The sequence below is a fragment of the Embiotoca jacksoni genome, unplaced genomic scaffold (genome assembly GCF_022577435.1).
Source record: "Embiotoca jacksoni isolate LCO1_2020_lvr unplaced genomic scaffold, fEmbJac1.0.p SCAF_75, whole genome shotgun sequence".
Lineage (NCBI taxonomy): Eukaryota > Metazoa > Chordata > Actinopteri > Embiotocidae > Embiotoca > Embiotoca jacksoni.
The window spans coordinates 802,119-829,950 of record NW_027185431.1 but is presented as its reverse complement, the minus strand read 5'-3'; the positions used below and the strand labels follow the sequence as shown (position 1 = coordinate 829,950).

The 27,832-nt window shown below is 45.3% G+C and overlaps 4 protein-coding genes and 1 long non-coding RNA gene across 6 annotated transcripts in view; 2 read left to right on the top strand and 3 right to left on the bottom strand.

The window, feature by feature from the left end:
* Positions 1-6,215, bottom strand: part of dipk1c (divergent protein kinase domain 1C) — an 18,889-nt gene extending 12,674 nt beyond the window's left edge. Inside the window, exons 1-2 of the mRNA XM_069177528.1 lie at positions 5,226-6,215; positions 3,826-4,308 (exon numbers count right to left, since the gene is read on the bottom strand). Coding sequence (XP_069033629.1) covers positions 3,826-4,047 — 222 coding nt within the window. The 5' untranslated portion in view covers positions 4,048-4,308; positions 5,226-6,215. The remainder of the gene's footprint in view (positions 1-3,825; positions 4,309-5,225) is intronic.
* On the top strand, positions 851-7,996 carry LOC138215411 (uncharacterized). The gene is made up of 4 exons (XR_011179726.1): positions 851-1,111; positions 1,317-1,404; positions 1,484-1,569; positions 7,930-7,996. It is a non-coding gene; the product is annotated as an uncharacterized lncRNA (long non-coding RNA).
* A 4,531-nt stretch (positions 7,997-12,527) lies between these two features.
* tubb6 (tubulin, beta 6 class V) lies at positions 12,528-19,594 on the bottom strand. 2 transcript variants are annotated; one of them, XM_069177529.1, is made up of 6 exons: positions 19,451-19,594; positions 18,381-18,489; positions 18,162-18,272; positions 15,618-15,757; positions 14,563-14,691; positions 12,528-14,446 (listed from the first exon to the last, which is right to left on the bottom strand). In XM_069177529.1, exons 1-6 carry the CDS (start codon positions 19,505-19,507, stop codon positions 13,628-13,630), a joined length of 1,365 nt encoding a protein of 454 aa, XP_069033630.1. In that variant the 5' UTR covers positions 19,508-19,594; the 3' UTR covers positions 12,528-13,627. The 2 variants fall into 2 exon arrangements, with proteins under 2 accessions (XP_069033630.1, XP_069033631.1); XM_069177530.1 differs by having other exon boundaries at positions 15,642-15,757.
* cidea (cell death inducing DFFA like effector a) lies at positions 19,564-21,528 on the bottom strand. Its single transcript, XM_069177533.1, is given in 4 exon segments — positions 19,564-19,636; positions 20,783-20,955; positions 21,198-21,438; positions 21,440-21,528. Coding segments are annotated over 4 exon segments (528 nt in total). The 3' UTR covers positions 19,564-19,611.
* Positions 20,779-26,440, top strand: LOC138215409 (protein NLRC3-like). The gene is made up of 3 exons (XM_069177531.1): positions 20,779-20,905; positions 21,231-21,428; positions 24,947-26,440. Exon 3 carries the CDS (start codon positions 25,120-25,122, stop codon positions 25,630-25,632), a length of 513 nt encoding a protein of 170 aa, XP_069033632.1. The 5' UTR covers positions 20,779-20,905; positions 21,231-21,428; positions 24,947-25,119; the 3' UTR covers positions 25,633-26,440.
* Positions 26,441-27,832: the final 1,392 nt, after the last annotated feature.

Below are 27,832 nucleotides of genomic sequence, written 5' to 3'. Positions count from 1 at the left end.
CCTGCAGGTCGACTCATTTGTTCGTTTTATTTGACTCCGTGGTGGATTTTCTTGATCTGAAATTGACACGTTTCCTTGAATAATCTCAATATTTATATTATTATTATTAGTTTACTAGAATATCTTATCAGGCACCATCGCAGATTAAACGGCGGCCCGTAAAGACGCTCCTGTCGGTCACTGAACTGCTCTTCAGATGTAGATGAAGCTCAGATCATTTCATTTAAAACCAGACTTTCTCTCCTCAGAGAATCCCAGCCGGCGCTCAGACGGATCGCCGGGCAGGAAACAGCCGTTTGGGTTCGTACCACGACAGAAAGATGTCCTGAATGTCCCGAGTTAGATTCCTGATGCTCAGAGGAACTGCAGATGTTGACCTGCACGTAAACCTTCAGGAACAAACCAGCTGCTGCATTAAAAAACAGAGGGGCCGTAAAAAATGAAGCGTCGGCCCATAAATAGGCAGAGAAATGGCAGAGACGTGCAGCGACAGGGCGAGACGTCGGCCGTCACACTATAAATAGTCTCCAGAAACATACAGATTTCTTCTGCTGCGCAAACCACGTGTGCAGAGTCAGTAAAGACATCCTGCCCGCTGAACTGTTTCCAGGATTCAAAGTTTTTCTTCCTCCGACTTGATGGTAAAAACCGCTGTCATTTATAGACAAAACAAATCCAAAACACATCCTCAATTATAAAGTAATCAATGACTGAATGTGGTGCCGGTGGCTCCATCAAACCGCCATTCATCGTAATTGAGTTCTTATGTCAACTGAAACTTTGTCATTAACAAACTAAATATGTCAAATACTGTTTTGTTGACTTTTTTTTTCAAACATCTTGTCTAAAATGTAATTATTGCATCCACTCTCTCAATGTTTTCTTTCTTCACAATCAAAGTTTCATGTTTGCTTTCAGATGTCTATTTTATCAGCTTCATTCTCTGAGAAACCAGAAAACACATCGACTTGATAGAGAATTTTACATTAAAACCCCGTTTGATGCTGTATATTGACGTGAAGGGGGGGGGGGAGTACAGCTCCTCTTTGATGGTTGATAAAGAAATAAAAACTGTTTATTCAGCAGCAGGACGGATGAGGAGGGAAACAAGGTGAGTTGGTGATAAAAATGCTGTTTTATCTTTAAAATGAGTCATTTCTTCCAGAAACTTCCATTTCTGTAGAATCTCATCTGTTGAATTCAGACAGATGATTAATTTTTCTCTGCAGGGTTTGTTTTCATACTGAAACTTTATAAACGAGCTTCGACCAAGAGTTTCCTAAGAGTGTATTTTTATCTTTGTCCCACGACATCAGTCCGACACCCAGAGGACGGCCGGCGGGCCGCGACCGGACCGGAACAAAGCTGAGTTACACTTTAAGGCTGTTACGTGATCGACTTCAGGTTCGTTACGAGCGGAGGGCGGGAGAATCCAATGACGTCATTGCAAAAAACATTCATTTATTGTGACTTTTGTCTGCAGGGAGCAAAAGAAGCAGCATTACGTTGTGGACGGAGGAGGTTGGAGGAGCTTGGGGCGGATGGACGGGTCAACAGTGTCTGACTGAGGTGAGAGACGGCTGTTTGTTTCTACTATCGATCATCGAGCTTGTTTTCTAACAAGCGAGTTTGAATTGTAACACGGAACGCTGCTATGAAGTCAACCTGGGAATTTATGAAGGAGAATCAATGTCCAGAGAGTTCCTGAATGCAGCACGGCGCTGCACACGGCGCTGCACACGGTGCTGCAGGAAACAACGACCTCCACCAGGAAGTATTCAGAGTTCAACATCTTCACTGAGTTCAACACGTTAACGTGACCGCTGGCATGTGAACATCAGTGATGTCACCATGGAAACCTGAAACTGGAGCAGAGAAATATAAAACCTTCAACACGCCCACTTACAGCCGAGTGTTCCTGAGCCCATGCAGTGATTTCCACTCGTTCCTCTTCTGCTATATTTAATTTTCTTTTGGAGAAAAGCCTCCTGGACTTTTTCTCTTTTTTTTTTCTAATCTCACTTGTTTACATGATTTATGACTTGAACTCAAACACGAAGTGAAATCTCCCACTGAGGCCGTCGGTGTTTCTGTGCCTCAGAGCTGAAGAGTTTCAACACGTTTAATCCGCTGCTTCAGCAGCAGGTTGAAAGGTTTGAAAAGGAGAGATGAGCCTGCAGGAAGGAGAAGGGAAGAGAGGGATCGAGCGGCTTTTGTTCAGGTTCCTGCAACACCTGAGGCCGTCGGGACGAGCCTGTACCAGGGACGGGCCTGAACCAGGGACGGGCCTGTACCAGGGACGGGCCTGAATCAGGGACCAGTCCGGATCTGGGAGTCCGGGAGTCCGTCCCACAGTCGACCTGCATCTGTCCTGCATTACTGCTGCCTGAAGGGCCGAACCAGCTCCTGGAAAGCGAGAAGCTGCTTCTCCGTCACACTGATGGACGAAGCAGCAACAGCAGCATTAGTTCAACAAACACACAGCGTGTGTTGACTCGGTGTTTATTTGGGATTTCATTGGTTTCCACTTCAGATCTCGGGGAAGTTTAATCACAGCCGCTGTGATGGAAAATGGATTTCTCCCCAAATCTCTCTGTTGGTTTGATTAAACTGCAGCTCAGACAATAACAGCAGTGTTTACATGTCGCTGTAGTTCATGCAGAACAAAAACAAGGTTAAAGAGGAGGAAATGTTTCCAGGACAAAGTAAAGGTTTATCCTGGATTTAACATCTATCAGCTGACTGAAGGCTGGAACGTCTCGTCTCCCAGAAGGAGTGTGACGAAGGTTTATTTCCACCTGGAAACCACTCGGCTGTTCGACCTCTACGGCGTGATTCATACGGCCGTTAGAGAAAACTGTATTTCACAACGTTTGTTCTGCTGATGAACGATCGTCCTCTGACTCGCTGCGACGCGCCGAGAACGACACCGGGAAACTAACCAGGGAAGAAATTCAGAGTTCAGTGAGAAGGAAGAGAAAAGAGGTCCAGAAGATCAAACAGGATCAGCAGGTTTAAAGGGAAGACGAGGAGGAAGTCGTGGTGCTCTGAGGACAGAAGGGAAGGAGAGTTTTATCACCACTAGATGCTGCAGTGGATAAAACAGAAAGCCATTAATTGACCTGTGAGTTTATCTCCGGCCGCCGGGTTCCTGTAATCTGACTGATGATTCACACAAACGCTCGCTGGGAGCAGTTCGTCCTCCTGCTAGATAACTGTGGCCGCTGGCGGCGCCACCAACCTCAGGTTTCATTCAATAAATACAACCAAGAACCAAAACTAGACAGGAAACATTCAGGATTTCTCTAGACCTGAAACTGGAGCAGAGAAACATCCGAGAAATCTTCAACACCCGCTCACAGCCGAGTGTTCCTGAGCCCATGCACGGATTTCCACCACAGAATCTGTTTTTGTGTCCAACTCTGGAAATCGACAAATCGGCTTGACCCCTCCAATCTGACCTTGAACCCCCTCCAGTTTCAGGTTTCCATGGTGACATCACTGATGTTCACGTAGCAGCGGTCACGTTAACGTGTTGAACTCTGAATACTTCCTGATGGAGGTTCCTGTTGCTCCGTGTGCATCGCTGTGATTTATTTGAACCCTCGTATGATGCACTTTGAACCGTTACGATGTTCAGCGTTAACATCTCATGTAACCTACGACCACGTCAGGAGGACTGAAAGTTAGTCGGTTAATCTTTAATATTTCTAAATCAGAGACGATAAAAGTGTGTAAACTGTTTTTTATGATAAACTTTTTAAAAGTTACTCCATTAAAACCAGAACGAAGCGCCACCTACTGGTCGCCGGCGGTCGGACTCACCAGCCTCTGCAGGATCCTCTTGCTCTTGTCGTCGGTGCAGTAGTCGGACAGGATGCTCCTGTGGACCAGAACCAGGCCGTTCAGGAACAACCAGGACCCGAACCAGAGCAGAGCGAAGACCAGGGTCCCCCGGCGCGACCACAGCCTGAGGCCCAGCCAGCGGAGGAGGCACAGGCCGCCGCCGCGCCCCCCTCCGCCCCCCACCGGGCCTCCAGGGAGCATGGTGGAGGTCTGCGTCCAGACAAAGACCTCCTGCTGCTGGGTACTCTCAAACTACAACCGGACCGCCTCCAGAAGAGTTGTTCCCTCAGATAATCCGCTCCAAGTCTCTCAACACCTCCATAGAAAGAACTCCGTCATCGGCATATTTCGTCAGGAGCCGTGTTGTCAGTATCTCCCATGATGCACTGCAACCAGCGGGGATGGAAATACTCCAAAGATGTGTTGAGTCATGGAAAGTATCCCGATCGTAGAGGCCTGCGACTGACGAGAAAAACAAAAACTTTAAGAAACCGAGAACACAAGAAGAAGAAGAAGAGGAGAGCAGCGTGCAATCATCCAATCAGAGCAGCTCATTCCTGACTGACAGGCGTCGATCTCCAGCTGCTATTCCTCAACACGCTTTGTTCACGCTGACATTTGTTGTTTTCAGATCCAACCGGCTGATTTATGTTCCGACGGGAAGTCGTTCAAAGGCAGCAGGTCGCCATCGAGTTGGGATGAGGCTGCACACATATACACACACACACACACACACACACACACACACACACACACACACACACACACACACACACACACACACACACACAGTCTGTCTCCTATAAAATAAAAACTCTCTCTGCTGTTAAACTCTTAAACTCGGCTGCAGATCGTCTCGTCTGTCGCTCGATTTAAAACTCGTCCTGCGAATCATTTAGAGATCGAAGCTCCGGAGGAAGATGGAAACCGAAGACGTTAATGTGGTCAGGAAGAGAAACGAGGCTGGATGCGGAGAGGAGACGCTTTAATGAGCGCCGGCGAAGCAAAACAAGCACAGACGTTTTCCTGATGTCAGAAAAAACATGAATATAAAGAAAGAAAGAAAAAGATGGCGACAGGAGAGGAAGCTTCAGATCTGACTCGGAGCGACTCGCCAGCTTTTTGCTTTGATTAAACAACACAGGAACTTTTTATTCATCAGTGAAGAAGAAGAAGATTTTGAACTTCCTGTTTGCGTCGCAGCTCTTCAGAAAGTGTTTTAACTTTAAAACTAACGAAAGCTTCTGTTTCTGCTGACGGAGAAAGAAGATCATGATCTTTAAAGATCATAAAATAAAAGACTCCAAAATAAAAGAGTCGGGTTTCATGTGGTTTCTGTTCTGAGCATCTCAGACCGTTAACTAACAGGAAACACCCACCAGGAGGTGCAGGTGGAGAAACGCAACGCCGCCCATCCTCCAGGACGGACGGGTCCGTCAGACCGATGGAGGCTGCAGGTTCCTCCAGAACCGAGCAGGTTCTGTTTCACACTGGTGAAGGATTGAAAAGAGGAGACGGGGAATGTGATGATGTCAGTCAGAGCTTGGTGTCCTCGTGTCTTCGTCTGCTCTGGTTTCCTCCCGTCTCCTCCCGTCTCCGTCTCCTCCAGCCGGTGTTTTCCTCCACAGCTGCAGCGTTGGTGATCCGGTTCCACTTTAAAGTCACACACTAATAAAAGGAGACATCTCCGCTCTCCAGCTGGACCTCCTCCACTGCCGCTCACTCACAATGCAACAGGTGTCCGACGTCCCCGACCCGCCGACGTCCCCGACCCACCCAGGTCTCCGGTCCGCTGCAGACGGCCGTGAGTCCCAACCGGTTCTGAAGACCGGACGGTTTCTCAGAACGTCTCTCTGCTCAGCGGAGGACGGACCAGGCGCTGTCCCACATCCTTATGTCCCGACGTGGACAGAAGAGACAGCGGGTAACTGGACTGAAAGCGGTCCGGTCGCGCTCCTTCACTCGTCCGACTGTCAGCAGAAGGAGTTGGTCTCCTCGTACGTCCCTCGGCCGCCTGAACAGAACCTCCCCCAGCAGGACTCACACCGCTCCGGCTGCTGGAGGTTCTCCGGCAGGTCTCGGTCCCCAGAAGATGCTCCGGGGGACGTTTCCAGCAGCGGGAGACGATCCAGCTGTGAAAGGAGCGTCTCCGTCCCGCTCAGCCCCAAGTCCGTCTCCGTCCCGCTCAGCCCCGAGTCCGTCTCCGTCCACTCAGCCCCGAGTCCGTCTCCGTCCACTCAGCCCCGAGTCCGTCTCCGTCCACTCAGCCCTGAGTCCGTCCTGTCAGGCGGCTCCGCCGGTCGTCTGGTGTTCAGCAGCTCCGGTTTCTGCTGCTTCGCTCTCTCAGTCTGAATCAGCACTGCTGGCTCCAACAGAGAGAGAGTGTGTGTGTGTGTGTGTGTGTGTGTGTGTGTGTGTGTGTGTGTGTGTGTGTGGTGGGGGGGGGGGGCGTGTCGCGCTCAGGCTTGTTTGTTCAGCCCTGTTCCTTCCTTCCTTCCTTCTTCCTTCCTCCTTCCTTTCCTTTCCTCTGTATGTGTGTGTGTGTGTGTGTGTGTGTGTGTGTGTGTGTGTGTGTGTGTGTGTGTTACATGTATTGTGGGGACTTGCCTCCCTTCTGGGGACAATAAACGTTTGTCTGCAAGAAAAAAGAATGTAAGTGGATGTAAAGTCCTCTGAAGTGATGGAAACCTGACTGTGTGTGTGTGTGTGTCCCTCTTTCTTGCCCCCCCTCCTTCTTTGCCCTGTTACCACGGCAGCCAGTCTCTGTTAAGGTTCAGTCCCCACATGCTGCAGCTTCACTGAGCCTCTCTAAATTAAAACTCTCCCCCCATTTGTCTAACTTTACCCCCCCTCCTCCTCCTCTCCCTCCTCCTCCTCCTCCCCCTCCTGTGGCACACACAGCAAGATTCTCCATAAAAACAGCTCAGAGGCCCGTGGCATGTTGGTAATTGCCCTATTTGTGAAAATTCCAATAAAGTTGTGCAAACCTCTGCGCAGGCAACTCAACGTGGAGTTTGATGCCTTCAAGGCTGAAAAATGTTGGAGGAGGTTATTTTTAAATCGTACTGCTGTCAGCTTCTGTCGGAGCTCAGGCCGAGCTGGGAGCTCGTTAACGCTGTGTTTACGGATGTGTGGCCACTAGAGGGCAGAAACGGGTGAAAAACACAGACTGGATATAAAAGTGTTCGTAGCTTCTGAATAATGAGGTGGACGCAGAAGTGTCTTCAGCTGCAATACCAGCGAGTTCCACTAGAGGTCGGCTCCACAAAGCCTCCGGCTCCATAGACTCCCATTCACAAACCAACAATGACGTCAGTGCTGGTCGCCGCTCTGACGTGTTATCGAATATCTTCCACGTCTTCAGCTTTTCGTGAACTCTGCAGGAGCAATTATTAAAATAATTATGATTAAAACCTGCCAGCAGTTCTGGCTTCACGCAAAGCCAAATGAAACTTTTGGGGTTTTAAAAGTTGTTTTCTCAAATGCTCACAGACGCACATTATTTACTTTATACGTCTTCATCCACATTGTACACATAGTTTAAAAAAACAACGACTGTGCGACGTACTTCAGCGTCCAGCCTCCCTGATTGTTCTCACGCTGTCTGTCTCTGGGTTCACCGACTGAACCTCCGGCTGGCCAGCGAGCTCTTTGGCAGCCGATCAGAGCGCCGTCCTCGTTAACATCGTCCGCTCTGTTACAGCCAGCCACTTATCACAGCCTCCTCGTTAGCTGCAGCCAATTACCTGAGGTCGCTCGTTAGGGGCTCAAACGTTAATTGGTCGAACTGCATTCTCTAAAAGTTGCTGGCTCAGCAAATGTCTCCGATTTTCACCTTCATGTTTCCTGAAGTTCTTTTTTTGGGGCTGATTTGTTTTGCAGGAGAGAAGAAAAGACGGAGAGTTTTCATCGGACGTGGAATAATTTACTGCAACACTTGCGTGCATTTGCATTGGGGGCTATTTACACACTCTCACACACACACACGTTTGTGCAGCTATCCTTGTGAGGACTTCACGTTGACTTCCTTTCATCGTGGACAGCTGAACTCAAACCTGAACAGGAACCTCCCTGTCTCATTAGGATCAGACTGGAGGCCCCGAGAGGGCGACAGGTCCCAACGAGGTCGGTGTTTATTCTGGAAAAGGTCCCCAAGACGTAACAAAAGTGAGTACACACTCACACACACTCACACACACCCTTCACATCAGGCAGCTGCCCTTGAAACGCAGACTGAATGAATCACTGACATAAAAAAAGAGTGTTTTTAAGCAGAGTTCAGTTACTGGTGGTAAAATGTTTTGACAGTCAGGCTGCAAAGTTCACTGGAAACACACAAGTTGAGTTGCAGCTCCTCCTAGTGGTGAAACCGGACAGTTACAGGACATCAGGAGAGCAAACGAGGAGACGAGACGACAAACCAGTTTTATTTGTTGCTTCTTTCATCTCTTTGATGTGTATGATACATATGTTGTGTATTATGATAAGATTATGGTAAATTAGAGTGTTTCAGCAGCTCAGATAAAGAAAATAGACAACAAAGTGATAATTAACATAAAATGGATTAATTACAATAAAGTGAAGATGAAGTAGAAATATATCCAATACAATAGAACAAAAATATATCCACCGTTAGCTGTTATTTCATTCGTGCTGTTTTATGCAAGACAACAACGAGAAGACGTGTTCGGTGCAGATGCAATCAAATGTTAATATGAATGAAATGTTCAATTAAAGGAAGAGTCCAGGAATACCTCACACAGCAGAGGCCGAGATATCCTGACTTTTACTCTCAAACCACTACATTTCCCACAATGCAACTGGCTGATATCTCCTGTAAAATCCTCCTTAAAAGATGATTTCATGTCTTTTAAAAAATAGAGTTTAATTTATTTAAATAAAACATCTAAAAGCGAAGTTATGTTTAGTAAGTACATTATCTAAACACACAGCTGTAAACTGTTTTAAAATGCTGTTTTGTTTTAATGCGTTGAGTGTGAATTTCTCAGCATTACAGGTGTAACACCAGCATTTGGCCAGAAGAGGTCCATATTGTTCATTGTAAAATGCCTCAAAACAACCATTTCCAACACAATCAGCCTCAAAGACATTCATATTCCCATCATTTAAATTGCTTTGATGTGGCTTTGTGTTGTTGCAGTTTCCAGTTGTGGCCACTAGAGGTCATTGTGAGCCCACTTGCTTTTATAAACCTACTTATGTGCGTGTACTTTGTTTTTGCTATTATTATGAACAAAAACAAACTAACTTTAGCGTCCAGTCATGAATATCAGGCTTTAATAAGAGCAGAACTTTATTATTTATAATTTAACTTTATTAGTTTTCTGGTTTACAGTCAAACCAACGAACACAAAAACCATGATCAAAGACACAGAAGAAAACATGTCAGACTCCCTCGCTGTCCTCAATCTGACTGTAACTCGTAGATCAGTGCTTGTGATTTTATTTTTCAGCCAATGACACGCTTCGCCTTCAGCTGATTGGGCTCAGGTTGTCTTCCTGCTCTCTGATTGGCTCGTCGAGGTGCCTCTCTGCATCCCAGCTCCTGTTGGAGGAACAGCGGCAACAGTGAGTAAACACAACAACAAACTCTCAGCCTCTCCAGCAGATGTTGGAGGGATCGACTCATCCGGTCTAGATCGCAGTTCATCCGAAGAGTTCCCAGAACTGTTTCTTTATAGAGCAAAGGAGTATTAGCATTTGAAACTTTTTGCATCTTTAAAACTAAACAGTCTGGACCGAGAAACCACAACAAGATTAAACTGAACACCAGCTTATTTTCACCAATCAGCAGTGAGGTCATCAACCATCAGTGATGTCATTTATATCCAGTCTGTGTTTTATATCCAGTCTGTGTTTTATATCCAGTCTGTAGTTTTAGATCCAGTCTGTAGTTTTAGATCCAGTCTGTGGTTTTATATCCAGTCTGTGGTTTTATATCCAGTCTGTACTTTTATATCAAGTCTGTGTTTTATATCCAGTCTGTAGTTTTAGATCCAGTCTGTAGTTTTAGATCCAGTCTGTAGTTTTATATCCAGTCTGTAGTTTTATGTCCAGTCTTTAGTTTTAGATCCAGTCTGTAGTTTTAGATCCAGTCTGTAGTTTTATGTCCAGTCTGTAGTTTTATATCCAGTCTGTAGTTTTATATCCAGTCTGTAGTTTTATGTCCAGTCTGTAGTTTTATATCCAGTCTGTAGTTTTATATCAAGTCTGTGTTTTAGATCCAGTCTGTGGTTTTATATCCAGTCTGTAGTTTTATAACCAGTCTGTACTTTTATATCAAGTCTGTGATTTAGATCCAGTCTTTAGTTTTATATCAAGTCTGTAGTTTTATATCCAGTCTGTGGTTTTATATCCAGTCTGTGGTTTTATATCAAGTCTGTAGTTTTATATCCAGTCTGTAGTTTTATGTCCAGTCTGTAGTTTTATATCCAGTCTGTAGTTTTATATCCAGTCTGTACTTTTATATCAAGTCTGTGATTTAGATCCAGTCTTTAGTTTTATATCCAGTCTGTAGTTGTATATCCAGTCTGTAGTTTTATATCAAGTCTGTGTTTTATATCCAGTCTGTAGTTTTATATCCAGACTGTAGTTTTATATCCAGTCTGTAGTTTTGTATCCAGTCTGTGTTTTAGATCCAGTCTGTGGTTTTATATCCAGTCTGTGGTTTTATATCCAGTCTGTGGTTTTATATCAAGTCTGTAGCGTTAGATCTAGTCTGTGGTTTTAGATCCACAGACTTATATCCAGTCTGTAGTTTTATATCCAGACTGTAGTTTTATATCCAGTCTGTACTTTTATATGAAGTCTGTGTTTTAGATCCAGTCTTTAGTTTTATATCCAGTCTGTGGTTTTATATCCAGTCTGTGGTTTTATATCAAGTCTGTAGCTTTAGATCTAGTCTGTGGTTTTAGATCCACAGACTTATATCCAGTCTGTAGTTTTATATCCAGTCTGTAGTTTTAGATCCAGTCTGTGGTTTTATATCCAGTCTGTGTTTTATATCCAGTCTGTGGTTTTATATCCAGTCTGTGTTTTATATCCAGTCTGTGGTTTTATATCCAGTCTGTAGTTTTATATCCAGTCTGTGGTTTTATATCAAGTCTGTAGCTTTAGATCTAGTCTGTGGTTTTAGATCCACAGACTTATATCCAGTCTGTAGTTTTATATCCAGACTGTAGTTTTATATCCAGTCTGTACTTTTATATCAAGTCTGTGTTTTAGATCCAGTCTTTAGTTTTATATCCAGTCTGTGGTTTTATATCCAGTCTGTGGTTTTATATCAAGTCTGTAGCTTTAGATCTAGTCTGTGGTTTTAGATCCAGACTTATATCCAGTCTGTAGTTTTAGATCCAGTCTGTGGTTTTATATCCAGTCTGTGTTTTATATCCAGTCTGTGGTTTTATATCCAGTCTGTGTTTTATATCCAGTCTGTGGTTTTATATCCAGTCTGTGGTTTTATATCCAGTCTGTGGTTTTATATCCAGTCTGTAGTTTTATATCCAGTCTGTTCTCCCACAAAAGATGCAACTCTGACTTCCGGTGCTCCAACAGTGGTCGCAGGTTAACTTTAAATCTTCCACATTTAATGTAATTACTGACTACTAGTTGTGGAGGTATTCACGTCCCCTTCCTGTTCAAGCTGGGTGCTGCTCGGGACAACGATCTATATTTACTGGCAGCTGTTACTGGAGGAGGAATGTTTAGAACAAGAGGCAGCTCAGTCCGTGTTGATATCTGTACATGCAGTCCGTAAGAAGAGAAGAAGCTCAGTTTAAAAGAGTCTGCTGAATACGCTGCAGAGACAAAGGCCACCGTTAGAGAATAGATCCACAGACATCAGCTCCACCAGACATGAGCCAAGCGCTTTTTGTCTTTGCCTGCTGCTGCATGTAATCCACTACACAAACAGAACTGCTGGGAAATCAACTCTGACACACGGCTGAGAGATTACCAGGCCGTTACCGCTCTGTCTGATCTGCTGAACACTGACATGACAAAACATCTGCACTTCATGTCCCACCATTCAGCTGATGCTGTCTTACGCCTCTCTATTCTAGTCCATTCAATTTTATGTATAAAGCGGCAAATCACTAAAAAGGTATTTAACACAGAGAAGTCCTTACAACAGAACTTTAAAACTTTATACATTAAAAAAAAAAAAAAAAAAAAAAAAATCTAACAATTCTCACAAGCATCTGGGAGAAAAAACTCCCCTTTACCAGGAAGAAACCTCCGACAGGCGTCTATCTGCCTCGACCAGTTGCTCTTCTAAACCTCTTGAATTTATTATTAAGTTTTACCTCGATAAAAGCATGAACTTTATCTGAACAGTGTTCAGATAAAAACCCGCAGAAGTGAGAAACTTGGATGAGATCAATTTGTGAAAATCGGTCAAAACTCCGAGCACACTGTTTACCGTGTTCACCATCTCGGTTTAGCGACTACCTGCTAATTAGCAGATATTTTTCAGGCTTTAAATCGTCATAAACCAAAAATACAGAACAAAGTGAAATGTTGACCTGACCATGACACCAGATGAAAGTAAAGCGAAACCAAGTTTCACGACAATCCATCCAACAGCTGTTTAGATATATTTCACTAAAAACCACTAATGTCAACCTGCTGGTGGCGCTAAAGGAAACTGAGTCGTCGTCACAGAGTACAGATTAAAAACACACAGACGGCACAAATACAACACTTCAAGGCCTTGAAAGAAGATTTTATTTCAACTTCTCAGCCAGTAAACGTGCTCACATGTACAAAAATCACAGACGCAGTGCAGAAAGTGCTCAAAGGGGGAAAAGAAAACAATCTTTTGCTGACCTTGTTTGATCATGTTAATCTCAGATCCTTTCAATCTTGCACAACAGACAGTATTTGCGGGGTGCCGGTGTGTCCAGACGTCCTGGTCGCTGTTAGCCGTTAGCTACTTCAGACGCAAGACTGAGAAACAACGTCTCTATGACCAGATTATTTCACTATTAGCCTGTTTACACTCATTTAAAGTTTTAAAAACCAACCACAGCAAAGCTAATAAAAAGCTTTCAGAGTTTAGAGTTGCGTTCTGCCTCTTTAGCTTCACGATTGGTCGATAATTACTTGGACGACAAACAGAAACCAGAAACTTTCCGGTAACAAAACGTCGTCTGGCTGCAGACAGATTCTGCATTTAAAAGGCCGACATTTAATTAAAGATGTAAGATCTGTGTTTAGGCACAAAAACCAAGCGGTTAAAGTTCCAGACAGACTGCCGGTCATCGTCTGAAGAGACCACTGTTGAAATAAACAGTTCCAACTATTCCCTAATAGATTCCCTCATATCAGACCTTCCGCCTTCTCAAATAAAAAGTTCTGCTGTGGAAGTTCTGAAGTTCGTCGTGAACTTTGAGACGAAACCAACTCGACTGTGGAACAAACTAAGAGCTGACAATTATTTTCACTTCGATTGAACATGTGGATTAATTTTTGTATTATTCCATCATGTGTCGAAATAGAAATAACTTTGTTCCCGGTACAAGGAACCGGAGGCCGAAGATCTTTCTAAAGATTCAACGGGCATCTGAATACTTTGATTCTTGAAGCTGTCGAAAATGTTTAATCTGCTTGATGATTGACTGAAAAGACGACTTTTAATTTAAAACTATTTTATCGCCGGCTGACTCCAATGTTTCAGGACATCTAGACTTCACTGGTATTTTTCTGACGACCGATGACTACCAGCGTACTCTCAGAGCGTTACCGATCACTTTCGGTCTCCTTACTCGTTGATCTCGTCCTCCTCATCCTCAAAGTTCTCGTCGCCGTCGTTGGCGGTGGCGTCCTGGTACTGCTGGTACTCGGACACCAGGTCGTTCATGTTGCTCTCCGCCTCCGTGAACTCCATCTCGTCCATGCCTTCGCCCGTGAACCAGTGCAGGAAGGCCTTCCGGCGGAACATGGCCGAGAACTGCTCCGAGATCCGCTTGAACAGCTCCTGGATGGCCGTGCTGTTGCCGATGAAGGTAGCGGCCATCTTAAGACCCCGGGGAGCGATGTCGCAAACGGCCACCTTCACGTTGTTGGGGATCCACTCCACGAAGTAGCTGCTGTTCTTGTTCTGGACGTTCAGCATCTGCTCGTCCACCTCCTTCATGGACATGGGCCCGCGGAAGACCGTGGCGACGGTCAGGTAGCGGCCGTGGCGCGGGTCGCAGGCCGCCATCATGTTCCTGGCATCGAACATCTGCTGCGTGAGCTCGGGAACGGTGAGCGCTCGGTACTGCTGGCTGCCCCTCGCCGTCAGGGGAGCGAACCCCGGCATGAAGAAGTGGAGTCTGGGGAAAGGCACCATGTTGACGGCCAGCTTGCGAAGATCGGCGTTGAGCTGTCCGGGGAAACGGAGCGAGGTGGTCACGCCGCTCATGGTGGCCGACACCAGGTGGTTGAGGTCGCCGTAGGTCGGCGTCGTGAGCTTCAGAGTGCGGAAGCAGATGTCGTAAAGGGCCTCGTTGTCGATGCAGTAGGTCTCATCTGTGTTTTCAACCAACTGGTGCACCGACAGCGTGGCGTTGTACGGCTCCACCACGGTGTCCGACACCTGGTGGACCAAAGGAAGACCAGACATGAAGAGACGCTCAGCTGGGACGGACAAAAGAGAAAAGGTGAAAAGAACGAAGAAAGCAGGAAGAAACACAAACAACAACAAAAAGAGACCTTTGGTGACGGCATGACACTGAAGGTGTTCATGATCCGGTCGGGGTACTCCTCCCGGATCTTGCTGATCAGCAGGGTGCCCATGCCCGAGCCGGTCCCCCCCCCCAGAGAGTGAGTCAGCTGGAAACCCTGCCGGCAGAATCACAGATGTAATTGGCACTTTCATTAAGATGTGTTCTGGAGACGAATGTCAGTAATTCTGCACATTGGTCATCAAAGCTTTGGATGACGTTGACCTGAAGATGGCGCTAAACCAAAAGTTAAAGGAGTCTTTACAGTGAATCATGTAACCTGCTACTGTCTCGGGCTCGATGCACAACTTTAACACCAAACTGCTTCGGTACTTTTGAGAATCAAAACATTTCTGAGTCATTCGGTACCCAATTTTACGATACCAAGGCTAAATCTATGTTTTTGCTTTGGATCCTACAGGTTTTGCTGCACTTACCGTACGCGGCCTCGACTCAACTCACAGAAATGAACTCACTCGGCTTCAACTGAAGTAAATCTGACAATAGAACAACTTATTTCACTCTTTCAAACTAATCTTTGGCCACATGGCAAGCTAACTAGCTAGCACTTAGCGATAGCTTCCATCTGAGGCGTTCAGGGGACATCTTACAAAAAAAACCTCGTGACACTCTCCCCCCTGAACTGCATGAAAATTAAAGATTCGTACAGTCATGTGGGATTTTCTTTCAGATAAAATGGATTCTATGAAATTGGTATGGAAAGTCAGTAAATTCATCCCCTGAGGGCATTACGTGGTTGACTGACTGACGGGCTGAAAACAGCGCTGAAAATGCACGACCTGGTTTTATCATGTCACTTTATCTGATTCTTTCTGGTGCACAATCCAGAATAATGAATCGCCGGGGGACGAGGGAGGCTTTTAACCCCCTGAGGTTCAGGAAGTAGCCATCCTTTTCTTTGCTCAGTTTGTAATCACGGAAAAAATTGCCACAGAAATTATAATTCCCACAAAATATGTAAAAGAAGAAACAAGTACTTTAGCTCCGCCCACTGAGGTTAAACCCCGCCAATGAGGCCGCTACCTGAGCCGGTAACCATGAGTTCACCTGGAGACAGTCGCAGTGCTCACACTCCTTCCTCACGATGTCCAGGACCGAGTCCACGAGCTCCGCCCCCTCTGTGTAGTGACCCTTGGCCCAGTTGTTCCCCGCACCTGTCTGGCCTGCAAAACAACCAATCAGCACAGAGAATCTGTGAAATGTAAACCGATCACCCCGACAGATGGGAACGTTCACACTCTGCTACTGGTGACCCATTTCTCATCTGGTGGACGGACACACAGATTAAATTTCATATGTGTGTGTTTGATAGAGAAATAAAACCTCCCTGCTTCTTCTCCAGTCAGACATCCGTTTATAAAACAAACACTAAAGTTCCTTCAGGCTGTTTACAGGCAGATTTTATTGCTGGAAAGTTTCACTGCTGCTCCATCTCCATCCACAGACCTCCCCACAACCCTTAAAGCTGCAATAATCCTTCTCGCATCGGTTCACATGACTGTAATCTGAATTTTGAAGCATCATTTAGCTTCTATATTTGGTTTTATGTCAGTTTTACTGTTTCAGAATTAAAGCTTCTGTACCTGCGTAACAGCGATGCAACGTCTGGGACAGCGCACGTGAAAAGTCACAATGAAAAGTGTAGCATGTTCGAATTTTAGATTTTTTTTTTTTTCACGTTTTGCTGTAGTGGGCAGGTGTGTCTATTTCACGTTTTGCTGTAGAGAGGGGCGTGTCTATTTCACGTTTTGCTGTAGTGGGCAGGTGTGTCTATTTCACGTTTTGCTGTAGAGAGGGGCGTGTCTATTTCACGTTTTGCTGTAGGGAGGGGCGTGTCTATTTCACGTTTTGCTGCAGGGAGGGGCGAGTCTATTTCACGTTGTGCTGTAGGGAGGGGCGTGTCTATTTCACGTTTTGCTGTAGGGAGGGGCGTGTCTATTTCACGTTTTGCTGTAGGGAGGGGCGTGTCTATTTCACGTTTTGCTGTAGGGAGGGGCGTGTCTATTTCACGTTTTGCTGTAGGGAGGGGCGTGTCTATTTCACGTTTTGCTATAGGGAGGGGCGTGTCTATTTCACGTTTTGCTGTAGGGAGGGGCGAGTCTATTTCACGTTTTGCTGTAGGGAGGGGCGAGTCTATTTCACGTTTTGCTGTAGGGAGGGGCGTGTCTATTTCACGTTTTGTTGTAGGGAGGGGCGTGTCTATTTCACGTTTTGCTGTAGGGAGGGGCGAGTCTATTTCACGTTTTGCTGTAGGGAGGGGCGTGTCTATTTCACGTTTTGCTGTAGGGATGGGCGTGTCTATTTCACGTTTTGCTGTGGTGGAGGGGCGTGTCTATTTCACGTTTTGCTGTGGTGGAGGGGCGTGTCTATTTCACGTTTTGCTGTGGTGGAGGGGCGTGTCTATTTCACGTTTTGCTGTGGTGGAGGGGCGTATCTATTTCACGTTTTGCTGTGGTGGAGGGGCGTGTCTATTTCACGTTTTGCTGTAGTGGAGGGGCGTGTCTATTTCACGTTTTGCTGTAGTGGAGGGGCGTGTCTATTTCACGTTTTGCTGTGGTGGAGGGGCGTGTCTATTTCACGTTTTGCTGTGGTGGAGGGGCGTGTCTATTTCACGTTTTGCTGTGGTGGAGGGGCGTGTCTATTTCACGTTTTGCTGTGGTGGAAGGGCGTGTCTATTTCACGTTTTGCTGTAGTGGAAGGGCGTGTCTATTTCACATTTTGCTGTAGTGGAGGGGCGTGTCTATTTCACGTTTTGCTGTAGTGGAGGGGCGTGTCTATTTCATGTTTTGCTGTGGTGGAGGGGCGTGTCTATTTCATGTTTTGCTGTGGTGGAGGGGCGTGTCTATTTCACGTTTTGCTGTAGGGAGGGGCGAGTCTATTTCACGTTTTGCTGTAGGGAGGGGCGAGTCTATTTCACGTTTTGCTGTAGTGGAGGGGCGTGTCTATTTCACGTTTTGCTGTAGGGAGGGGCGTGTCTATTTCACGTTTTGCTGTAGGGAGGGGCGTGTCTATTTCACGTTTTGCTGTAGGGAGGGGCGTGTCTATTTCACGTTTTGCTGTAGGGAGGGGCGTGTCTATTTCACGTTTTGCTGTAGTGGAGGGGCGAGTCTATTTCACGTTTTGCTGTAGGGAGGGGCGTGTCTATTTCACGTTTTGCTGTGGTGGAGGGGCGTGTCTATTTCACGTTTTGCTGTGGTGGAGGGGCGTGTCTATTTCACGTTTTGCTGTAGTGAAGGGGCGTGTCTATTTCATGTTTTGCTGTAGTGGAGGGGCGTGTCTATTTCACGTTTTGCTGTGGTGGAGGGGCGTGTCTATTTCATGTTTTGCTGTAGTGGAGGGGCGTGTCTATTTCACGTTTTGCTGTAGTGGAGGGGCGTGTCTATTTCACGTTTTGCTGCAGTGGAGGGGCGTGTCTATTTCATGTTTTGCCGTGATACCGGGTCGGTTGGTTTATCTGAAGCTCAAACTAAGAAAAGATAACTAAACTGAGTTCAGATATCTGTTAACATCGGGCGTTACTGAACCAAATGTGATGAAGTGTGTTGAATAAAAGCAGCTGGATGTTACCGAAGATGAAGTTATCCGGTCTGAATAGTTGTCCGAAGGCTCCTGAGCGCACGCTGTCCATGGTTCCTGGTTCCAGGTCCACCAACACGGCCCGGGGGACGTATTTATGAGCTGCACCAACAAAGAAGGCTTGTTACTTTAGTACAAAAAGAAAAGCCAAATGCACACACACACACACACACACACACACACAACTCTGCTGTGTTTGGTGGTACTTACAGGAGGCTTCATTGTAGTAGACGTTGACCCTGTCCAGCTGAAGAGACGAGTCGCCCACGTAGTTTCCGGCGGGGTCGATGCCGTGCTCGTCGCTGATCACTTCCCAAAACTGAGAGTCGCAGCAGAAGAAGAGAACTCGTTTCACTCTGTGATTCACATAGTGGCTGCCTGGATGGTGCGTTCACTGACTCACAGCTTCTGGTTGACTGTAGATCTGCGAGATACTAAATCTGCAGGTACTTGAACGATGCAGCGAGTTTAAAAAGCCGCGTCGCTGCAGCGGCTCATTACCCAGCAGGCTTTGTGGTTCCAGTATGTGGTTCGTCGCCATCCGTCTGGTTTCGAGTTTCACTTTCTTCCTACATGTTCGCTGCTCGGACATAGTTGTGTGATTGTTCAGTGTGTGTGTGTGTGTGTGTGTTCACTCAGATTCCTTAAATAGTCTCTTGGTGGCTCACAGAGTTCACTTCACTGCCCCCTCATGCACCTCATGCACTCACTGGTGGAAAGTAACGAAGTACTTTTACTTTAGTACTTCAGCACATGTTGGAAGTACTTTACCCGAGTATTTCCATTTCCTGTTACTTCATATTGGTGCTGCACATTTCAGAGGAACATATATAATTTTTTTGCTGCAAGATTACACTTAAAACGTGAAGCTCATGAGATCAAGTGAAGTTAGAAAAAGTGACTCGAAACATCTCATGGTTTCAATGAAATTTCCGAAATTTAAAAACAGTGCAGACAAATATCTCCCCTGCCCCCCCTCCCCCCTGCCCCCCAACAAAAATAATTTAGACTTGTGTGATTGAACTTTTTCTTTTTCTTCTTGAACACATCACTTTATATCTGTTATTGATTAATTAGTTTACATCAATTAAAATGTAGAGAAATGTTGGAGTGAAATAATCCAACATCACTTTTCAGATGAAGTTCTGTGGGTTTGTTCCACATGTTCTTCAGTGTTTGTTGTTTTAATATTTGAGAGCAGAAGTTTTGTTCTGTTTTTGTCGGTGCAGCCGTCAAGAATAAAAGGTGTGAGCGGATCGGCGTCCGGTGTCGGTCCGTACCTTGGTTCCGATCTGGTTCCCGCATTGTCCCGCCTGGATGTGGACTATCTCTCTCATCCTTCCCTCGGACTGTTTCTCTCCGGTGAATCTTCTCGGTCCTCCGCTGCTGGATGCCGGTGTGCGTCTGCTGAACCGGAGCGCTTCATCTCCTCCTCCTCCTGTCAGGCACGTTCACAGGACCACGCCCTAAAGGGGGGAGGAGGGAAGGGGGGCTGTTTTGTCTCAGTCAGCAGAAACTCTCCTCACCACTTTATTTCTCTGAGAGGTGGAAAATACTGAAGTACATTTACTCCAGTAGTACTGCACTTCAACATATGAAGTACTCGTACCATTTACTCCATTAGTACTACTTTAAACACTTCAGCACGTTTTTCAGACCTTTACATTTATTAAACACATTTTCGTGCTGTTTTTTTACTCCTTTTTTCTCCAGAGGTTCTCAACCTAAGGGGTCGGGCCCCTCCGGAGGGTCAGCAGCTGCCGAGGGCGGCGGCGGTGTCAGTGCTCGCTGTGCTGCAAGCCATAAATCAGGAATCTGTCCCCGGCGCTGCTTCATGGAGCATCTTTGGGCTCCTGAAGCTCTTTCAACTTTTATGTGATCTTGTTTTCTGGAAAACAACACGGTGAAAGATAAGGTTGAAGAAGTCCCAGCTTTAGAAAACTCCTCTTTATTAATGCGTTTGATTTACAGTCAAGTTTTAATCCGATTTTTTAACTCCAACTTTTTCTCACAGCTCATAAATCAAAACTAAAACACAACAACATCACGTTACACCCGAACACACACACACACACACACACACACACACACACACACACACACACACACACACACACACAGTGAAGATCAGTCAGTTCAGATAAAAACTGAATTCCTTCAGTCTCCTCGGCGGTTGTTGTCTCCGGTGAACTGCAGCAGGAGGAAGATGTGCAGCGCAGCAGCTGGATGAGAAGAACCCGGAGCCGCCGGGGGAGGAGGGACTCTTTGTGCTTGTTTCATGAAAACGGAGATTTTTTTGTTGCTGTTTAAAATGATCTAATTTTACTTCTTCTTCTTCTTCTTCTTCTTCTTCTTCTTCTACTGTGTTACCATAGTAACAGCTTCAAAGTTCAAGAATCGACCCTCCGACTAGTTTGGTATTTCAGCCGTCACCATCTTGTTTTTTTGGAGCCAGAAGTGACCATATTCGGACATCTGACCTCTCCTGTAGCGCCACCAACTGGTCAAACTTTGTCCATCTAATGATTCTTTTCACCGTCTGAGCACTAATCTGAAGCTGCTGAGCTGCAGTGGAAAGATCCGGAGCGCCTGCTGAGTGGAGGCTGACCTACCTGAGCACCTGTTTGACGCCGGTGCATCTGAAGTCGTAGGAGAGCGAGTACATCTCGTACAGCGTGGCCTTGATGGCGAGGCACCACAGGACGTCTTTGGGGTGCAGCTTGTAGAGGTTAAAGGTCAGTTTGGCGATCCCGTTCCTCTTCGGCTGACGGAAGCTGGGGAAGATCTGAAAACACGCTGGACCTGGTGAGACTCTGAGGGGCAGTGAAACACGAGGAGGTGCTGCCCTCTGCTGGAGGAAGTGCAGGAAGCAGCAGTCACACCAAATCAAAAGCACAAGCAGATCTCTGATCATATTCACTCTGACATGTTGGTTTCACTGTTTTAGTTTTGGTTTTATTTGATAAATCTGACAGTTTTAGGCCTGTTTCCTGTTTCCTGTTTGCTGTGGCAACATGGGACTCCCACCTTGTTCTGCGTCCACCTCTCGCCCTTCTCCAGCACCATCAGCGCCGTGTTGTTGGGCAGCGACTGGAAGAAGTCCTCTGAGTCCACCGCGGTCCCGTCCTCCTCCAGGACCAGAGGCAGGAAGAGGCAGGACAGCACGAAGACACGCGCCGCCTGAGACGAAGAAGAAGAAGAACAGAAGAGGAAACGTCCGGACGTTTCTGACGGCAGCTTCTCAAACCATCTCTCCAGGTGTGTGTTAGAGAGAGATCCTCGTCACTCACCTCACCAGAGTCTCCGGCAGCAGCGTTCTGACGTATCTCACTCCGGACTGGATGGACAGCGGCGCCATCGTGATGACAGGCAGGCAGGCAGACAGGCAGGCAGACAGGCAGGCAGACAGGCAGTGAACTGCAGGACAGGTGAATATGATCCTGGTGTTATTTCAGTGCTGCAGGCAGCTTCGTTCAGTCTGTTCACCTCTGCTGCGTCGTGTGAAGACTTTATTAACAACGACGACCTGTGATTGGTCACTAATCAGAGCAGAGAGCCAATAGAAACCCGCTTCAACAAATGAGTGCATCAAAATAAAAGCGGGAATAGATTTTTATTTTAAACAGCTGGTGCTCTCTGCTCTGTTTAGGCTCCAGGCTGCTGGTGTGCTGAGAGGAAATCTGTAAGCAGACTCTCGTCCAGATATTTAAGAAGCTTACGGAGAAATCCAGCTTGTATTCTTTTGTTTCAGGCTAAATGAGCTTGTAGATTTGAGACAACGTTGTAATTTGGTGGCGCAAAAACATAATCAAGCCTTTATTTTTAACAGCACTCAGAGAAGAAATAAAAAATCTATTGCAAGGAAAGGGTCATCAGGGAAACTGGGTTGGTTTGATCCTTGTGTCTCACACAAGAACAAAACGGGTGGAATTATTTACATTATTATTATTATTATTATTATTATTATTATTATTATTATTATTCACACCTTGTAGCCTTCAAAACTAATAAAAACAGAAAGAAATGATGAGGTACGAAAGAGGTAAAAAGGTTGACGCTGCTGAGATGTAAAAAGCTGAAAGGGTTAGTAAAAACAATGCAACAAAAAAAATACAGGACACATAAAATAAAACATTATAAATGAGAAGAAAAACACGAGCACAGAACACGGGGGACAAAACAACAAAATACATCCAACATACATGACCTAAATACGCTAAATATAAGTTTGGGTTGCACTCTGTGGTTGTGTACTTATTTAGATCCACGACTAAGATTTCATATAAAGTTTAAATATGATGAACACGTCTGTTGTTTAATGTGTAAATTTGTAGAAAAAAAATAGGTTCAAAATAGGTTGAAACAGACATTTGTAAATAAATGTACATACTTTTTTTTTTTAATCATAAAATGCCTCTAAAAGGAGTCTCAGCCTCCGAGGTACAACTTTCTTGTTTTCTGTCATTTTTGATTGGGAGGAATGTTTTACTGGTTGTGGTTCTATAAGATTTATATTGTTTGTTTATTATTATGGAAGTAAAACTGTCAGAATTACATCATGGACCAAGAACAAGGCCAATCAGTGTACATGTAGTAAATTAAAATAATAATAAAAATGTTATTTATATAGCAGATTTCATTCAAAAAGCCAGATGCGACATTTAGAAACATTTAAAAGAATAAAAGAGTTTTTAACAGAGATTCATACAAACAATGACTCAAAGTCAAAGGGGACAGCTGATGAAAATTAGCCTCTCTGGCTGACTCTGGCTCACTTACAGTTTTACTGTTGACTGGTGTGCATTGTCCCTGCAAAATTTAAAAAAAATAATAAATCAAATTAAATGGAACATTTAGTTGTTTGTGGCTGTTTTATTTTAAAACTCTACACAGTTGGCTGTGTAAAAAAAAAAAGCAGCTTCGTATCATCAGAAGATAAATGTGTAAATGTTGGTGTTTTTAAAACTTATGGTTATTGGAGGGTTTTTTTTTCGTTGCTTTTCTTTGTATTTCCGGTCACGTTTATTTTGAAAGGACCGTGGCCGGATGTGGTGGCCGTTAATCGACAGCAACAGCTAAAGTAGCTCAAACGGTAACTCCTGGTGCTTCCGTTAAATGTTAAGGCTGCCTGTGACAGAGGAGAATGAATTTATTATTCGGTACCAGAGGAAACACGGTGAGTTGAACTATTTGAGCTGTTTGTAAGTATTTTGAGTTCATTTTTAAAAGAAGTCAGCCGAACTGACGGCCACCATGGGTCACGGTCATTCTAGAGTCTTTTCTTTGTTTGACTTTCCCGCCGTTGGGTTGAAGTTTCACTGACCTGAAGAAATAATATCGATCATATTATAATTAAAAACCTCTCTGTTCAGTCGGAAGCTACTTTCTCGTCCAGTCCGTTTTGTATTTGATATGAACGGTTTCTGTGGAAGTCCCAGCTGTTGAAGCCAAGTTGTCCTCTGAAGGCCGAAGTTTGACTCCGTGTTTAAAGCATGGACAGCTGCTCACCCTTAAAACGAACAACGAGTTTTAAACCACTGTTCAAGTTATCAGAGATACTCATGAACAGTCATTTTAAAAAGCTCAGAGCAGACCAGCACATCCGGGAACTTTTGTCTTTCAGCACGTCCCTGTCCCCTTTTGGGAGGGACACAAGTCCCCCTCCTGACTTTAATGCAAAATAGCGGTTCAAAACCAAACTATTAGAAATCCACCAGAGTTAAATACGTTTATAAAAATGACCGCCAAAACACCATGTCAAGTAAATATATGTCCACCCTGCCTGCGATAGGACACACCGGCTCGAGACAAACACAAGTGTAATTTGATGTCTCCTTCGTGACGTCAGTCTTCCCGTCCACAGGGTGGCGCCATAGAGCCCTTCTGTCACGATCTGTTTTAGGACATAACGGAAACAAATCGGAGATCAGAGGGTTTTACGTCATTGTCGGCGCAGCTAACTACACAGCAGCTCTTCGGCATGACGTCATTATTTAACCGGTCGGGTTGAAGCAGAAGTTCGGAGGAAAGCCGGAAGGGGGCGTGGCCATGAGAGTCCGCTTTGGATGACGAAATCTGCTATTTGATCATGTGAACAAGTAGCTCGTGACATCAGAACAGACCTACTGGACCGGTAACACGTGATCCACAGGCTGAACAGCACTGTATATATCTAAATATGTTCCTGTACTACACTCCTACATTAGCATTCAAAACAATAGCAAAATACAGAAAAGTGCAAATAAAATATCAGTCATTAGAAAATTAAATAATATTCTTTCTGTTACTCAAATAAAATGTATGACTATCAAAAATACCAGATTCACAACAACTCGTTGGCAAAAAGCACAACATGGTGGTTGGTGGCGGCTGAACAGCAATATAAAAGAAACTCAACATTTTGTGGTGAAACTCATTTCTAAACACTGAAAGCTGTAACATGAAAATACGTACATAAAATGAATATGTATATAAAATCATTTCTCAAAGTTACACAAAATTACATTCACAACCCAGCTTTACTACATGTAACGGCTAACTGGCATCTTAACCGAGGCCGTTACTCTCAGCAAATTCACTGGGTTTAACGACACATCACATATCTATCAGTCATCTCAAAACACAGCAAAGCTGCTGTTTTATACCGTCTCATTTGTTACATCAGACATTTAAATGATTGTAAATCCAACAGAACTGAACCAGGTTCCTCTTCCTGTCTTTGGTTTGTGTGCAGCTTCTCTTTCTTTAGTCTGACAGATGTTCTCTTCTTTGTCCAGATGTTGGTCTGCAGCAGGTTTTAGATGAACATAAGATCAGTGTGAGGAGGAGATGTGAACATGTGACTGAAGGAAGTGATGAAAGAGGAAGTGGAACCCTCCTGAAGAGGATCTACACGGAGCTCTACATCACAGAGGGACGGAGTGAAGAGGTTGATACCCAACATGAGGTGATGCAGCTGGAGACCAAGGAGCTGAACTTGATCCGAGATGAGCGGTACAGTCTTCTCACGCTGCTCCGTGTTTTCCATCCGACGTTCCAGAAGGTCTCAGCAGAGCAGCTCGCTGTCTGGAAGCTTCTGTTCATCTTGGACGGCCTGGATGAAAGCAGACTCTCTCTGGACTTCAGCAGCATGAAGCTGGTTGATGTCACTCACGAGTCCTCCGTCGACGTGCTGCTGACCAACCTCATCGAGGGGAATCTGCTTCCCTCGGCTCTCGTCTGGATAACTTCCCGACCCGCGGCGGCCAATCAGATCCCTCCTGAGCGTGTGGACAGACTGACAGAAGTACGAGGCTTCACTGACGCCCAGAAGGAGGAGTACTTCAGGAGGAGGTTCAGTGATGAAGAGCGGTCCAGCAGCATCATCTCCCACATCAAGACCTCCAGGAGCCTCCGCATCATGTGTGGAATCCCCGTCTTCTGCTGGATCAGCGCTACGGTTCTGGAGCCATGTGATCCATAAATAATGAACAGTTTGGAGTCCAGCATTTCAGCTTTGATATTAATCCTTTATTTACAGACCTGACGGAGGTGAGCAGCATCTTGTTGATCTGTGTTGACATGAAGAGGTGGATGAATGTTGTGCTGACATTTGGATGATGTCAGTAGAAGGCTGACATGATGAAGATCCTCAATAACAGAAGGACAAAGTCATTCAAACTGATCACATGATTTTATCTCCATCTTTTAGTCTTTATTCAGATTGATGAGCTGCAGTTTGTCAGAGATCAGCTGTGATTCTCTGGGTTCAGCTCTGAAGTCCAACCCCTGGGGATGATGGGAGATGATGGGAGATGATGGGAGATGAGACATCTTCCACCACAAACTAAAAACACACCTCCTCCTCCTCCTCCTCCTCCTCCTACTTTACCTTGAACAGTAGAACTTTAGTATCTTAAAATAGAACTTACTGATAGAACTTTGTAGTTTGGCTTTCTGGAAGAAAATATATTTTCTTGATTCCTGTTGTTCTGGTTTGAACCCTCATGTTGAAATGAACTTATTGTAAGTCGCTTTGGATAAAAGAGTCAGATAAATGTAATGTAATGAAATGTAATGTGAGGAGGGGAGAGGAGAGGAGAGCTTCATCCAGCAGAGACTGAAGAGAATCACATGACTGTCAGCAGTGAACATTTCCAACAAACATGTTAACATTTGCTGTTTCAGCAACGGTATCTCCAACATGTATTTTTCCTGCTCCACTGTTATAAAAACTTGTAACTTCCATGTTTTCTCTTCACGTTTAGGAGCTGTTGCTCATTAAAGTCTGATCCAACAACATGTGCGTCTTTCTCCTCCTCCTCCTCATCCTCCTCCTCCATCTCCACCACCACCACGTCAGGCTTCATGTCTGTTTGTAATGAGTGATTAGTTTGCTGATGTAAACACTGATAACGTGGAGCTGCAACCGTCCCGGTTCTCTGTTTACAGTCGGCTCTTTGAATCGTCTGACTGAGGTTGCTGCTGTCTCACCTGTCTCACCTGTCTCCTTTCTAACAGATGCTTCCTGTCTTTGTGCTAATACATGAAGAGGCTGTGTAAATGTCCTCTGAGTTGTTTGCAGTTTTTCCTCCCAGCGGGTACAGTGGCCCCGCCCTCTGACCCCGCCCTCTGGCCCCGCCCTCTGCAGATCCCGGACCGACCTCCGGAGCGGCTCGTCCTCTGCTGAAGGTCAGTGGATCTAGGCTGCATCAGACGCACCACGATCTGCCACCCAGCTGTCAGCCCTGCAGGTGCATTGTGGGACATGTAGGTGGCAGGTTTTGGTAAAGAATAAGAATGGAATAAAAAAAAAAAAAAAAGACCAAATCTGAGGATGTGCTGCGTTGATCTGGATGTTTCCATCGTTAGACTGTTGAAGTCTGTCGTGTTAAATCAGCTGTTAATGAACACTCAGGTTTATTGTCTGCTCTGTTCTCATACCTGTTCAGTGACACACTTCTGTTTACAATCTGCAGCGGATTCATTCAGATATTAATACACTTATAAATCATAAAGAGTCAAAAATACTTTCAGGTTCAAGTTAATCAACATTTGAGAAGTCCTGTGAATTGAATCCAGCTGTAACACTCCGTCATCAGTCGTGTGCAGGCGGCTTTTTCTTCTCCCGCTCTGACCAATCAGAGTGAAGCTCTGATTTGGTGTATTTATAATATTTGGTCGTCGTGGCAGCAGCAGCTGAACTGTCTGTTTAAACAAAAAAAGACCCAAACGTGATTAGTTTTTTTAAATTTTTTATTCTGCTTTAATCAACAGTTAACGTGGATCACAGAATCTTTCAGAGTTCAGGTTGCAAAGAACACAGTCACTCACCTGTCTGACTTCACGGGGTCAAAGGTCAACGCCTCTGGGTTATTGACAAGCGCTTCATCACCATCACCCTTTCATCAAAGTCTGCAGTTAGACAGATGGAGAGCCTCGGACCTCCTCTGACCGTCAGACGGCCTTTCACCACTTCCTTCCTGTCAGAGGTTGGTGTTCTGGTGTGTGTGTGTGTGTGTGTGTGTGTGTGTGTGGAGGCTGAACTTTAACCTTTAACCTCCTCCCAGAGGTCACAGCGTCCTTTAAACACTAACACAACAACTGCTGGCATGGCGCAACACACACAGGACGCAGCTCTGTTGTGTGGAGTTGCCAAGTCACTGATGCACAAACACACACAC